We start from the raw sequence: 16356 nt of genomic DNA, 5'->3' as shown, positions 1-16356 counted from the left end.
TTTATTTCACTCAAGAAAAGGAGGTAGTGTTCTAAAGTGGGGCACTCAAAAAAGCAGTATCTCCTAAAATGTTACCTTTATTACATAAATTAAAAGCGAATTATAAAAACAGAATGTGAAGTGATATGTACTTGTAACATGTATGTAGTTTATATTGTCAGTTAAAAAACGGACATCTCAGACATAGGGTATTTACCCCAGTCCTTGGAATGTGGGCCTTGATCTAGAATGCAGCTTATGGTATTAGCGGTGTATTATTGTCCAGGTCAATTATCAACCTCAATTATTTGGTGGATACCACTCCAAACCCTCTATACCTGAAAATTCACTACTATCCGCTAGTGTCTCTTATATATTCTGAATCCTGCTGTTTACTAGAATGAAAATGTCATAACTACACATAGTGACTATTTTTTCTGTTACAAAGATGCTGATATTTGTGCAGCTGGGATCAATCTCCACTGACATTCATTCTGCTGTTCTCAGCAGTGAATCATCTGTTATCCACAAAAGGTCAAATCAATTGACTTATTCAGTCCTCTCAGTATAGTTACAAATAGTGTATGTCTGCTTGCAGTATTATTCTACAATAACCAGTAAACCCTGTGTAATTCACTCATACTGTTCAACAATCTATGTTGTATAAACCAGTTAAACATCTGGTACACGCTTGAACACAATTGTGTGCGATCCAGTAGGTTATCATACCGCAGTTGTAGACTGCTAAGGCCAGTGTGAAACTATCAGTACAATTTCATGTGTATAATATTCTCATGGGGTGCTTAGATAACCTTACTATATTAAAGCAAATAATATTTAGAGACTTGATAATTTTTTCACTTTTCACACTGATAGTCGCTCTCAGGGAGATTCTTTTGATATTTATTTAGAACCACAGGCAGACGTCAGACAGAGTAAATAATTTATTTGTACAGGTTAAATGTCTGCTAGTAACATGCATATAGTTCTATTGAAACCACTTTTACTCCATCCTAGCTATATGGTAGGAATGTGTCTAGTGTTATGCTGGGTACACACTGGCCGATATATTGGCCGATCAATTGATTGGCCAATATATCGTGCCCCCGTCGGCCAGTGTGTACAGATGATATGTCTGTGAACAACGTCGTTCACAGACATATCGTATTGGCTGTGCTGCACAGCCAATGAACAGATATGTCTGCGGACATATCTGTCCATTGGCAAGTGTGTACGGGCGATCAGGAGACTCCATTGAAATAGCATCTTGGATGCGAAACGTACGTCAAACGGACCCAGTTTGATGGGCTCCTATATGTCCTTTTAATGTTAAAAATGAGCAAGCTAGTTTCCATTTAGGCAGTTAGCAATACATTGTTTTTTTATTTTTATTTTGCAGCAATACCTCCTGCTATGTGCATAATGATGTGTATTTAAATATGGTGTGCAGTGTGACCCTCTGAGTGGAGAGTATCCCCCAAGGGGATTTATCTTCAGTGCTGACAGCATCAGCTATAAGAAATAATAATAATAATAATAATAATAATAATAATAATAATAGTAATACAATGACACTCTCCAAAGTGCAATTCACTATTGAAACATTGCATTTATAATAGTGTCACATACAGGGTTATGGTGTACCTGAGAGGTAGAAGAGTGGTATTCTAATTAACAAGAAACTTTGTTCAGCAATTGCTAGTAGGTGAACCTAGATCAGTGTGCCCGTTGAATGGATGATCCTCAGACATACTGAATGCCTTAATTAACAGGCTATATAATCTAGAGTTATAGCTAACTTGATAATAAACCAACAGAAGACATAGCAGCAATGTTATTTTTGCTCTAATTATATTTTGTCCAGAGTAACACTAGACACATTCCTACCATATAGCTAGGATGGAGTGAAAGTGGTTTCAATAAAACTATATGCATGTTACTAGCAGACATTTAACCTGTACAAATAAATTATTTACTCTGTCTGACGTCTGCCTGTGGTTATAAATAAATATCAAAAGAATCTCCCTGAGAGCGACTATCAGTGTGAAAAGTGAAAAGATTATCAAGTGCTCTAAATATTATTTGCTTTAATATAGTAAGGTTATCTAAGCACCACATAAGAATATTATACACATGAAATTGTACTGATAATTTCACACTGGCCTTAGCAGTCTACAACTGCAGTGTGATAACCTACTGGATCACACACAATTGTGTTCAAGTGTGTACCAGATGTTTAACTGGTTTATACAACATAGATTGTTGAACAGTACAGTATGAGTGAATTACACAGGGTTTACTGGTTATTGTAGAATACTGCAGGCAGACATACACTATTTGTAACTATACTGAGAGGACTGAATAAGTCAATCGATTTGACCTTTGTGGATGACAGATGATTCACTGCTGAGAACAGCAGAATGAATGGCAGTGGAGATTGATCCCAGTTGCACAAATATCAGCATCTTTGTAACAGAACAAATAGTCACTATGTGTAGTTACATGACATTTTCATTCTAGTAACCAGCAGGATTCAGAGTATATAAGAGCCACTAGCGGATAGTAGTGAATTTTCAGGTATAGATGGTTTGGAGAGGTATCCACCAATTAATTGAGGTGGATAATTGACCTGGATAATAATACACCTCTAATACCAAAAGCTGCATTCTAGCTCAAGGCCCACATTCCAAGGACTGGGGTGAATACCCTATATTTGAGGTGTCCATTTTTTTTTCTTTTCAAGAAAAAGTTTTTTATTGTCATTCAAAGCACTGAACATCAAAAATACATTCATGGTTGAACATGGCCATACAGAGTTGGTTAGGTATAATAAAATATTCATATTTTAAAAGATAACATCTGGACCTCTCAGGGCATATACAAATAACTATCATTATTCAGTGTGATATGGTCATAGTGAGTCATTTGGAATTGCGTGTAATGTGGTCATCTTGGCTCAAAGAAAGTAATCATCCATTAACCAACACATAATAGAACAAACAATACATTTGGATTAAAAAAATAAAAAGAATTACAGAGAAAAGAAATTAATAGAAAGTTTTTGTTTAGAGCTGTGTACCACGAGGTGTCCATTTTTTAACTGACAATATTACATACAGTACATGTTACAAGTACATATCACTTCACATTTTGTTTTTATAATTCACTTTTAATTTATGTAATAAAGGTCACAGTTTAGGAGATACTGCTTTTTGAGTGCCGCACTTTAGAATACTACCTCCTTTTCTTGCATGTGATATTTATTCTAGGGTGCACCTCCCATGAGAAATCAAATATAAAAATATTTACCAAATCATATGTATGGGTGCAGTATATAATATGTAAAGAATTGAACTGCTCTTGTGCGGGTACTAAATCCCTTTTTTCTTAGTAACATTTTTTCACTCTCTCAGACTTGTTATTTTCCTCTCTCTATTTCAGATATTGAACCTCCTATAATCACATGTCCAGATGACATTGTTGCTGAAAATATTCAGCATCAGAACGCAGCTCAAATAAGTTGGGAAATTCCAGAAGCAATGGACAATTCTGGTGAAGAGGTGAGTGTAATTACAATAAATATAATATAGTGTACATGCTCTGTTGTTTTATATAAGTACAGGCACATTGTTATATATACTGTATATTTCTCAGTCACTTGTTAATTTTGACAAATTCTAACAAGCAAAATTGTTTGTATCCGTTATGCTGAGTCTTGTGTATGATGTGTTTGTGGTCTGTAATGCATTGTCTGAATAGCACATCCTTGATGATAATTTGGAAGGATATGAACAGATAGAGAACAAATGGACACCCCCATGTAAGTAGTGATCAGCAAAAGTATTGAATGCAGTTGTGGATAATGCAATGTTTAATAACATACAATACTTATGGGACATATTTATGCTGGTCTAATTTATAAGTTAGAGCATGACAGCCAGACTAACATTAGAAACTATTCTGTGAGCTTTTTCAATCAAGCTACAGCTAACACAATAGATAATATTTCCAACAGCATCTTACTGTATATTAATTTGCGACTTCAAGAAAATAATGATAAAAATAGAGTGTAGGAATATAGCAATCCCAAAGGATAACAAACATTTGTATAAAGTGATGCTAATTATGTATAAACTCCTGTAAATATTATCTGTTTAAACCAGAGGTTCCCAAACGCGGTCCTCAAAGCTCCCCAACAGTTCAGGTATTAAGGCCCCCATACATCAGAGATGGATTGCAGCAATCGTGCAATTTGCAATCGATTGTGTATAAAAATCTTTCCCTTTTTCAATCGATTGCTGATTGCAGAGATGCCACAATCGATTGAAAAAGGGAAAGATTTTTATACACAATCGATTGCAAATTGCAGATTGCTGCAATCAATCTCTGATGTATGGGGGCCTTAAGATATATCCATGGCTGAGCACAGGTGACTTAATTAGTACCTCAGCCAATTTAAATGTAACCACCTGTGGTCAGTCTTGGATCTCTCTAAGGGGCATATGTATCAAAGCTTGGATGTGAGAAAAAATTGTGAAATATATATCACCAACCAATCAGCTTCTAACTTACATTTTAAGGGCTGTGTTTAAGAAATGATTGTTTGGAGCTGATTGGTTGGTGATATATATTTCACAATTTTATCTCACATCAAGCTTTGATACATATGGCCCTATAACCTGAATTGTTGGGGAGCCTTGAGGACCACGTTTGGGAACCTCTGGTTTAAACTGTGAATTTTGATGCTTTTACTCAGAATTTGTGAGTCCTGATGTCATCACTTTAGCATTTGGAAGGAAAACTTGAAAACTATAAGAAATAATGAGCACCATACTATAAATTAATATGGATATTACAAGTTACCTCAGTTGTTAGTAACATGCATTAAAGCCTGCAGCCTTAATACTCTGTATGATTACAGTCCTCCTGAGTTAAGATAAGCAACCACTATACAATTTTCTGTCTGATATCTGTCCAATCCTTCTGGTTGGAATGAAAACCTGGTAATGTATGGGAGCAAATGACAGTCGATCATATGGTTTTAAACACTGAAAAAAGGACAAAAAAAATTGTTCAAATTGGTTACATTTGTGTGTTTTAACCAATTTGTCTGAACCATTTTTGGCTATTTTCCAGTGTTTGTGAGCAAATGGACGACTGTCATTTGCTCCCATACATTACCAGATTTTCATTCCAACCAGCCAGATTGGACAGATATCTGAGAGAAAATTGTATAGTGGATGCCCATCTTAATTTACACTTCTTTACTTTTAAGACATTTTAATTTCACTCAGCAAGATACATTTTGCAATATATCACACACTAGGTACCATTATCTCTAACAGAGGTTGTGATAGCAAAAATAAACATAAATTATATATTAGTCTGTTGTTACTGTGTTTTATTTTTATTTAATCTACTACACAAATGAAATGTTACAGTAGTCATTTTAGGAAGACTTGATTTTCGTCTGTATGGGGGAAATTCAATTCTTGGCAATATGAGTGCGTGATGTGCTTCACACAGCACCAAGAATTACGCTATGGGCTACTGTACATCTCTTATCTTTCCTCGCACCTCTATGGAACTACCAAAGGGTCTGCATAGATTTGTATTTCACACTCACAATCCTTGGATCACAAAGTACATAATATGATATATAATTATAGTATTCAGTAAGGAACACATTATATTATAATTTATAAGCAAATTAGCAAATAAACCACTCTTTATTAAAAACAAGGAAAATGGCAATCTGAAGACAACAGATAGGTTATATCTCCACTTCATAAGAGCTATTTGTTCATGGCACCGTATTACTGTCTATGACCTTAGTATATGGTAATGCTGTCCACTTCTTTTACTAATGCTTACTCATTCAAAAACTTTTTTAGATGGCGTTCCTCTGCGCGCGCTGAAAGCACGTGCTTCCGGAAGGGGGCGTGTACTTGCAGAACACCCCCAATTCATCACACTGTGGGGCGTGCCCAGCACTTATGAAGGTGCTGGGCTTCCCCCAAGCTCTCCCCTCGTGGCGAATTGCCATGTGCAATAATGTGCCTTACACAGTAATGCCCTTTATAAACACATTATGCCACAGGCAGTAATGCCCTGTATAACATATTATGCCACACGCAGTAATGCCCTGTATAACACATTATGCCACACGCAGTAATGCCCTGTATACCACATTATGCCACACGCAGTAATGCCCTGTATAACACATTATGCCACACGCAGTAATGCCCTTTATAACACATTATGCCACACACAGTAATGGCCTTTATAACACATTATGCCACACGCAGTAATGGCCTTTATAACACATTATGCCACACACAGTAATGGCCTTTATAACACGTTATGCCACACGCAGTAATGGCCTTTATAACACATTATGCCACATGCAGTAATGCCCTGTATAACACTTTATGCCATACGCAGTAATGCCCTGTATAACACATTATGCCACATGCAGTAATGCCCTGTATAACATATTATGCCATACGCAGTAAGAACCTGTATAACACATTATGCCACACGCAGTAATGCCCTGTATAATACATTATGCCACATGCAGTAATGCCCTGTATAATACATTGTGCCACACACAGTAATTCTCTTTATAACACAGTATCCCCAATTCAAATTACGCCACACATTAGTCCCTCATTCATGTTATGACACACAGTGGTGCCCCTTTTACACAGTGCCCAAATTAGTGCCCCTTATACACAAGACCCACAGTAGTGCCCCTAATACAATGCCCACAGTAGTAGTGCCCATAATACAATGCCAACAGTAGTGGTGCTCCTTATACAATGCTCACAGCAGTGGTGCACCTTACACAAAGGCCCCTTTAGTGGTGCCCCCCATGCAGTGCCCTCATTAGTAGTGCCCCCATTGGTAATGCCCACAGTGTTAATGCCTCATTGGTAAAGTCCCCTATAGTAGTGCCCCCATTTGTAATGCCCCCAATAGTAGTGCCCATAGTAGTAATGCCCACATTAGTAGTGCCCCCTACAGTAGTACCCAAAGTAGTAATGCCCCCTATAGTAGTGCCCACAGTTGTAATGCCCCCATTAGTAGTGCCACCTATAGCAGTGCTTCCAGTAGTAATTCCCCCTATAGAAGTGCCTCCAGTAGTAATGACCCCATTAGTAATGCCTCCTTATAGTCGTGCCCCCAGTAGTAATGCCCTATAGCCATGCCCCTATAGTAATCTCACCTATAACCATGCCCCCAGTAGTAATGCCCCCCTATAGCCATGCCCCCAGTAGTAATGTCCCCCTATAGCCATGCCCCCAATAGTAATGCCCCCCTATAGCCATTCCCCCAGTAGTAATGCCCCCTATAGCCATGCCCCAGTAGTAATCGCCCCTATAGCCATGCCCCAGTAGTAATGCCACCTATAGCCATGCCCCCAGTAGTAATGCCCCCTATAGTAATCCCCCCTATAGCCATGCCCCCAGTAGTAATGCCCCCCTATAGCTCAGTAGTGATGCCCCCATTAGTAGTGCCGCCTATAGTAGTGCTTCCAGTAGTAATTCCCCCTATAGAAGTGCCTCCAGTAGTAATGACCCCATTAGTAACGCCTCCTTATAGTCGTGCCCCCAGTAGTATGCCCTATAGCCATGCCCCCTATAATAATCCCCCCTATAGCCATGCCCCCAGTAGTAATGCCCCCTATAGCCATGCCCCCAGTAGTAATGTCCCCCTATAGCCATGCACCCTGAGGGTGCAGCAGCCAATGACAGTTTGTCTGACTCTCATTGGCTGCTAAAACAGACACACCAATGGTAGTGTACTACCCGGTGCCGGTGTGTTTGTTTTTCTGTGTAGTGCAGACACTACACTGACAGACACCACTGTCCTGGACCGTGGCCAGCGCCCCCCCCCAACCCCGAGCATGCGCGTGACGCTTGTCCAATGGCACCCAGGTCACATGCCGCAGCCGAGCCCCACTAATTACACCACTGGGTACAACAGATATTGTTTAAAGACCTCTGTTGTTGTAGTAGTTCTTTATATATTCCTGCAAGCACCTGACACTTTAAGAGGTTACGGATAAAAAATATTGTTGAATATAACTTGTATGGCATGGCGAATTGTTCGCTCTAGTTTGTAGGTATCTAAGCATTCATCCCTTTTTTAACTATTGTGGGGTAATCCTTCATTCACGCCAAATAGGCTGTCCCCACATATTTATTTGTGGTTCCTGGTGGATAGAGGTATATATATTTTAATTTCTTGATGCTCACAATTTGCAACCACGTACACGATCCCAACTTCAGGAAACGTTTCCAGCATTACAAATCAATGAGCTATATTCAAAAGACCTTATATGGGTTGACTGACAGAGATTTGGAGTCTTTACTGGATGGTGCACTCCATCGTAGGCCTCATGGTCCTTTCTTTACATCTTATATATATTCCTATTTTAGATCCCTACTTAGGTAACACCGGGCTATTGAAATGGCCTTCCGATTTTCCAGATCTAACAATGCAAACTATTGTGGCATCATATTTTCAAATGAATAAACAGTTAATCTCTGCCTTTTATACGGATATGCTCTTGAAAATTTTACATATAGCATATTTTTCTCCGAAGTAAAAATTTCTTATAGGTGATGCCACGGGTTGGGTTTGAAATAAGACAGACAGCGGCATCCCAATGCTCAGTATCCCAACTGGGGCTCTGTGAGCATGCTAACCCTCCTTCCTTCTCCCCCTAACCCTCTGTTCCTGCATCTTAACCCTAACCCCCCTCCATCCTAACCTTAACCCTCCTCCCTTTGGTGCCTGAACCTAATCCTCCTAACCCTTAGTGCCTAACCCCCCCCAGCGGTGCCTAAACCTAACCCTCTCTGTCCGTAGCCTAGCCCTAAACTCCCCCCCGTAGCCCAACCCTAAACCCCTTTTGTGTCTAAACCTAACCCTGCGGCTAACACATAACTCGACACCGCTATACTTACGTTCGGAATCCCAGCTATCAGGATTCCAGCATCGGCATCTGATCTGGCATCGGGATTCCGGCGTCGGTGTTCTGTCCCATGTTGGGATTCTAGCATCGGGATTTCAACAGCCGGCATCCCGGCTGTAGGTGTAATAACTACACCCCTGATGCCCCTACTTGTTACAAGTGTAATGCTTCAGACGCGGACATAGTACATTGCTTTCGGGACTGCTCTCTAATACAGTCTTTATGGCAATATTTTCAGGGCTACATTAATAATGTCTTAAAGTTTTTTTTATACATTTCCAAAGAATGGACATTTTGGAGCCTCTATCCTCAAAACTTACTAAGGGCAATTCGTCTTTTGCTCACTAAATTGGCTGCGCCCACCAAAAAAACGAATCACAATGTATAGCAACAGATCCCTACCAATGGCATTATTACTTCCTAGGATATCCTTTTTGTTCATTTTGTTCACAAAGAAAAACTAGTTGAGAAAATGTTTGATTCTTGGCTTCCATATATATACATACCTTATCCACCATGATGAAAGAAGATTTATGGAAATGTTTTCAGCTCACTTCATGGTACAATGTAGAAGTTCTTAGTAATGGTGTTCCTTTCTGTACTAATATGCTATACTCATGGGTCTGCCCTTATTGCTACTTTGTATGTTAATTATAAAAATGTTACTGCAAATGGAATGTTTTCATATTCTACTCAATGTAATTTTCACTATTGATCCCCCTTCCTAGAGCTATATTGTCTCTCTGGCAAAACTTTTGATTATAACTGTAATCCTATGCACAATTCATACGCTTTTATGTTTTCTGGAGTTGTCTTTGGTGTACTATTGCTACCTATGTACCAATGACTCAATTGTTATCCTGTACCAACACTTCAATAAAATATGTTTAAAAAAAACACAAAAAAACAAAACAATGTTAGCTATACTTGTTTACTCTGTTTCTACAACTAAGGTAACACATTACTGGGCTGTACCTGATTCGTACAATGATTTCAGTCCTTTCTGCATTGAGGCCAGTATAATTAGTATTGCCTTCTCTCTTACTTAAATTGTACAGTATCTTACAAAAGTTAATCAATTCCAAAAATATCATTTTCCTTTGCTACCTGTTTAAACATGCTACTTTTGTGCAATGCTTGATACTACAATAGTGTAACCAGTGCTATTTTTCAGCAGGAACTCATTAACTATGACGTAATGTCCTTGGCCAAAATTTATTTTCCATAAGATGAGTTTTATTTTAAGGTCCCTTTTGAGTGCCTTCTTTTCTACTATATTTATGTGTGTGTATATATATATATATATATATATATATATATATATATAATCATTGTTTTTCTGCAGCTCCACCCCCAGTTCCTAAACCTATTTTTCAGCAGGAACTCATTAACTATGACGTAATGTCCTGGGCCAAATGTATCATTGTTTTTCTATAGCTCCACCCCCAGTTCCTGAATCTATTTTTCCAGAAAGATATCCCTGAGTGTAACTTTCACAATATTTTTGTGTAGGTGTCGATTGAGGTGAGTCCAGCTTTTCTATCACCCCACATGTTTCCTATTGGAGAGGTTTCTGTTACATATACAGCAACAGATAGCTCTGGTAACCAAGCCAGCTGTACGTTCAATATAAAGGTTATTGGTAAGTGTTCAATATGATTCTAGATCTCTGTCATCATTACTAAAGTCATTTTGACTTACAGTAGTAATACTTTTATTTTAATATGATTTGACTGAACTAAGGCCCTCATTCAGAGCCGTACGCTCTGAGCAGAGCGCACGCTCTGAATGAGGGCCGGGCTCCATTTTCATGGAGCGTCCTCCTGGACGCTCATATAGCTGTGGGTCACCACCCACAGGCTATACGAGCGTGCATTGTGATGGTCGCGATGGTCGAGACCATCGCGACCATCGAATTTGCGAGCCGGAGCCTGCGGTTGAGGTTTTCAACCGCAAGCTCCGGAGTGATTTTGGCTCTGATTTTGGCTCTATCAGAGCCAAAATCACTCCCACTGACATCACTAGTGATGTCAGTGGGCCGGCTTTTGACGGGAGGCGTTCCCGTGGGAACGCCCCCGTCAGGGAGGCACGCCCCTGGCACGCCCACCAAAGGGGGCGTGCTGTCAATCAACATTGACAGCACGCCCCCTTTGATCGGACACAACGAGCGAAGGACTTTCCTTCGCTCGTCGCGTCTGGCGCATGCGCATGACGGAGCTCCCTCCGTCGTGCGCATGCTCAGTCCATAACATCGACCCACTTGCGAGCGGACAGCCGCTCGCGAGTGGGTCTGAATCAGGCCCTAAATCACTTTTTAATGTAAAATACAAACATTTACCTTTTATAGTTTAAATTTTCTTAATGATAGATTATTCGTCTTTGCCGTGTGTTTTTTATATATGTGCACAACCTAAAAATTAAAACAGTGATCATGTAATGTGCATTGACCAATATACAGTATGCATGTTATGTTAATACTGGGTTATTTATCACCTAAGGGTCACAGTAGAAATGTTCTTGATCACAGGTTAAATATTTGCTACACTACTACCCAATTTATTCCATCACATTTCCCTTCTATTGCTAGGTGCAACCAGGGCTGTTGTAAGGTTTTTTGGCGCCCTAGGCAAAGAATCAGCCTACCGTCCCTTCTTTTCCCAATACCTATTTCTCAGCCCCACAAACTTGACTTTTGTGAAATAAAAATAATAACTCTCCCTGCTTCTGGCTGGCTGCTGGGGCTGAAGTCCAGATACATGGATGTCTGATGCACAATGTCCAGACTCCACTGCTGCCACAAGAATATAAGATAGGAGTGGGGGTGTCAAAATATTAGATTTCAGAACAAACTGATGTTCAGCTACCTGGCACTACTAGGCATCAGCAGTAAGCAGAGATTTGTGCCAGTCCAGGTTCCCTTTTGCATTTGCATCACCCAGCATTTTGAGATCACACAGACAGACACACGCATGCACGCACACTGTAGAAAAATTGGTAAAAAGCTCTTTATTTTACTATTAAAGAATGTTTTGCTAGATCACTACTCGCTATCTCCATCCTGGCGTTAGTGATTGGAGGACTGAGGCGGCAAAGCATTGGTAAGCTATTGGCAAAGAGGTCTGCGATACTCAACAATAGCTTGCTCCGTTGGGTGCCCAAAAAACATTTGTATCACCCTCATAGAGAGCAAGAGATATCGGAGATATCACCTGCTTTGTGTCCACCAGCCCCCACATCTTTGAGACTTCCTTTATTTTTTATGTGAGTGGACTCAGCGGTCCCCTTCAGTGGCCTAATTGTGATGCTGGCCCTGGGTACAACCTGTTCAGTATGAATGCACATGACCTTAAGCATCCCAGGATGCTTTTATTTCAAAGGTTCCTAATTTTGTTATCACAGCACCTAAACAGTCCAGGATTTAAGGATATCCATGCTTGACCACATGTGACTTTCTTAGTACCTTAGTCAATTTGGTTTAACCACCTGTGCTCATCCATGGATATCTCTTAAACCTGAAATGTTGGGGTGCCTTGGTTACCACGTTTGGGAACCTCTGTTTAATTTGATTATTATAGCAACTATCCTGGCAATGCATATACTTGATATTTGTACAAAGGGTTTAGTGCACTATAATATCAAAATGACCATTACTTTCCAGCATGGCTGTTGAGAAATATTTACCATGACACATAACTTTGTAAATCCATGGTACTACATAAATCAGTGACTATCGATTACTAAATAAAGTAGCATAACTTTGCCACTCTAATAGAGTTCTGCAAAATCCAAATTAATTCTTTGTTGAGTACACCATACAGGAATTCCAATCCTAAAAGATTAGCAAGGATTAGGTGCATTCTGAATAGATTACATTTCTATGTAAATTTTGTGCAGATGGTAAAAATACTAATTAAATGTTATTCTAAGATATCAAACGTTAACCAGTGCAGAACACCTGCAGAGTCATATAAAGCTACATAAACCTTTGGAATTTATAGTAAATGGTAGCCTAAAGTATTTGTTAATTTGTGCTTTATATACATTTTATTTTAGATGTAGACCCCCCTGTCATTGACAGATGCAGGTCACCCCCAGCAATACAGACAACAGACAGCAAGCATATTGCAATATGGCTGGAGCCACAATTCTCGGACAACTCAGGTGAGATCCATCTAGACCTCTGTTAAGTTAGAATTAAAGTGAAGCGTGTGTTTTGTGTACTGATCAAGCTTAGATGTGTCATATCTTGGTTTTCTGTTGTGTACATCTACCCAATTCTTAGCTAAAGTAACATGTCATAATGGAAAAAAAGATAAATAATGCATTTCAAATTAACTACAATATATTTTCCAGTTCAGACAAAATGATATTAACAAAATTACAATATTCTCTTAATATTTTGTGAAATCACTTTTGGTAATAAAGTATCAGCAAATTTTAGGTAGCATTACCAAACTTTGGATTTTGGCTTTCATTTTAGCTTTTGAATAAATTGATTATCAAATAAGTATTTTCTGCAGTAAATCATTAATTGAAGAGTTTTCTCTAAAATAATGACTTATTCTGGTATTATTACATTTGCAGGTGCTCCATTGAGTATTACTAAAACTCATTCGCCAGGAGATTTTTTCCCACATGGAGAAACAGTTGTTCATTATGTCGCTAGTGATCCGTCTGGTAATAGTAGAACCTGTGAGATTCATATCGTCATTAAAGGTACAGTGTGAATTTAATTAGCTCTAGACAATCTACTGTATGTGTGGCTCTGTTTGCATTCAGCGAAAGTCCACCTGGTCAGAATTTATTGCCTTCTTTAGTCAGTAGTGGGTGTAAAAGCGTAATATAAAGCAATAAAATGTCCCAATCCCTAGGTGGATCTTAAGACATTAGTGAGCCTCTGTGTAGTGGCACCCCCATTGCACACGGGGCCCCTGATTCAGAAAGAGATCACATACAGTCAGGTGCATAAATATTGGGACATTGACAGAATTTTCATATTTTGGCCTCTATTCACCAGCACAATGGCTTTGAAATGAAACAAACAAGATGTGCTTTAACTGCAGACTTTCAGATTTAATTTGAGGGTAATTACATCCAAATCAGGTGAACGGTGTAGGAATTACAACGGTTTCTATATGTGCCTCCCACTTTTTAAGGGGCCAAAAGTAATGGGACAGGCTAAACAATCCTAAATCTAACTTTCACTTTTTAATACTTTGTTGCAAATCCTTTGCAGGCAATTACAGCCTGAAGTCTGGAACGCATAGACATCACCAGATGCTGGGCTTCATCCCTGGTGATGCTCTGCCAGGCCTCTACTGCAAATGTCTTCAGTTCCTGTTTGTTCTTCGGGCATTTTCCCTTCAGTTTTGTCTTCATCAATCGGATTCAGGTCAGGGGATTGACTTGGCCATTGCATAACATTCCACTTTTTAGCCTTAAAAAACTCTTTGGTTGCTTTTGCAGTATGTTTTGGCCCATTGTCCATCTGCACTGTGAAGCGCCGTCCAATGAGTTCTGAAGCATTTGACTGAATATGAGCATATAATATTGCCCAAAACACCAGAATTCATTCTGCTGCTTTTGTCAGCAGTCACATCATCAATAAATACAAGGGAACCGGTTCCATTGGCAGCCATACATGCCCACACCATGACAATACCACCACCATGCTTCACTGATGAGGTAGTATGTTTTGGATCATGAGCAGTTCCTTGCCTTCTCCATACTCTTCTCTTCCCATCACTCTGGTACAAGTTGATCTTTGTCTCATCTGTCCATAGGATGTTGTTCCAGAACTGTAATGGCTTTTTTAGATGTTGTTTGGCAAACTCTAATCTGGTCTTCCTGTTTTTGTGGCTCACCAATGGTTTACATCTTGTGGTGAACCCTCTATATTCACTCTTGTGAAGTTTTCTCTTGATTGTTGACTTTGACACATATACACCTACCTCCTGGAGAGTGTTCTTGATTTGTCCAACTATTGTGAAGGGGTTTTTCTTCACCAGGGAAATAATTCTTTTGTTATCCACCACAGTTGTTTTCCGTGGTCTTCCGGGTCTTTTGGTGTTGCTGAGCTCTCCGGTGTGTTGTTTCTTTTTAAGAATGTTCCAAACAGTTGATTTGGTCACACCTAATGTTTTTGCTATCTCTCTGATGGGTTTGTTTTGATTTTTCAGCCTAATGATGGCTTGCTTCACTGATAGTGACAGCTCTTTGGATCTCATATTGAGAGTCAACAGCAACTGATTCCAAATGCAAATGTCACACCTAGAATCAACTCCAGACCTTTTACCTGCTTAATTGATAATGAAATAATGAGGGAATAGCCCACACCTGTCCATGAAATAGCTTTTGAGTTGATAGTCCCATTACTTTTGGCCTATTAAAAAGTGGGAGGCACACATAGAAACGGTTGTAATTCCTACACCATTCACGTAATTTGGATGTAATTACCCTCAAATTAAATCTGAAAGTCTGCAGTTAAAGCACATCTTGTTTGTTTCATTTCAAAGCCATTGTGGAGATGAATAGAGGCCAAAATATGAGAATTTGTCAATGTCCCAATATTTATGCACCTGACTGTATTTTTGGCTCTTACCTGGAGATAAACTTTTCATTTCCACAGTGTCAAATATTAAAAAGAAACAAATATTTATTCACCCAAAATTATAATTCCTTAAAAGAAATACATTAATAAAAGAAAACTTGATGTCTTTTCAAAAGGGCATCCTTTGCTCAGTTAATGCAGGCTATAATCAAATCATAACAAACAACAACAACAAGGCATGATTGCTCAATGTGTGAAAGATATCCCCTATACAAATTGGTGGCATTGCTCTGTCAGCGTTGTGCAGGGTTTCTTTTGGTAATGTTGCCCAAGGGAGGTTTGGTGAGTTGTGGACTTTCTAAGGGCATTGACAAAGCATGTGAGATGTATATATGACTCAAAAGTTTGAAGGGCTATATAATTTAGTTGATCCTCACCCAGTCTTCGATTAACAACTGTAAATTGAATGCTTTTTTAGGATCTCCAAGCATATGGATATAGAGACAGTTTCATATTTATACATCTCATATTCTTGGACTGAGTGATGAATAGTCTGTCTTGCAAACTGTCTGAATTCATAGGGTGAAATTCATAGCCAGCTTGTCGAGCTGTGCGGTGATAATGTCATGTCACGGAAAAAGGTTTAGGTTTGGTGCACTGCCTTTGATAGTGGCAGGATAGATGTTCAAGATGATCGGCACAAATTGTCATCTGCGGTGGACCTGTTTGGCTGTCCGGATTGCTGCTCATCTTGAACGTCTGTCCTACGGTTATGAAAGGCAGTGCACTAAACCCAGACCTATTTACGTGACATGACATTATCACCGTACACCTCAACAAGTTG

The 16356-nt window shown here is 39.2% G+C and overlaps 1 protein-coding gene across 1 annotated transcript in view; it reads left to right on the top strand.

The window, feature by feature from the left end:
• Positions 1–16356, top strand: part of SVEP1 (sushi, von Willebrand factor type A, EGF and pentraxin domain containing 1) — a 470252-nt gene that overhangs the window by 206989 nt on the left and 246907 nt on the right. Inside the window, exons 8-11 of the mRNA XM_088461305.1 lie at positions 3421–3539; positions 10475–10604; positions 13016–13123; positions 13547–13678. Of these exons, the coding sequence (XP_088317431.1) occupies positions 3421–3539; positions 10475–10604; positions 13016–13123; positions 13547–13678 (489 nt within the window). The remainder of the gene's footprint in view (positions 1–3420; positions 3540–10474; positions 10605–13015; positions 13124–13546; positions 13679–16356) is intronic.

Source organism: Taudactylus pleione, unplaced genomic scaffold (genome assembly GCF_031769625.1).
Source record: "Taudactylus pleione unplaced genomic scaffold, aTauple2 ptg001032l, whole genome shotgun sequence".
NCBI classification, from domain to species: domain Eukaryota; kingdom Metazoa; phylum Chordata; class Amphibia; order Anura; family Myobatrachidae; genus Taudactylus; species Taudactylus pleione.
The sequence above is the reverse complement of the archived record's forward strand: the minus strand, read 5'-3'. Positions and strand labels throughout refer to the sequence as shown.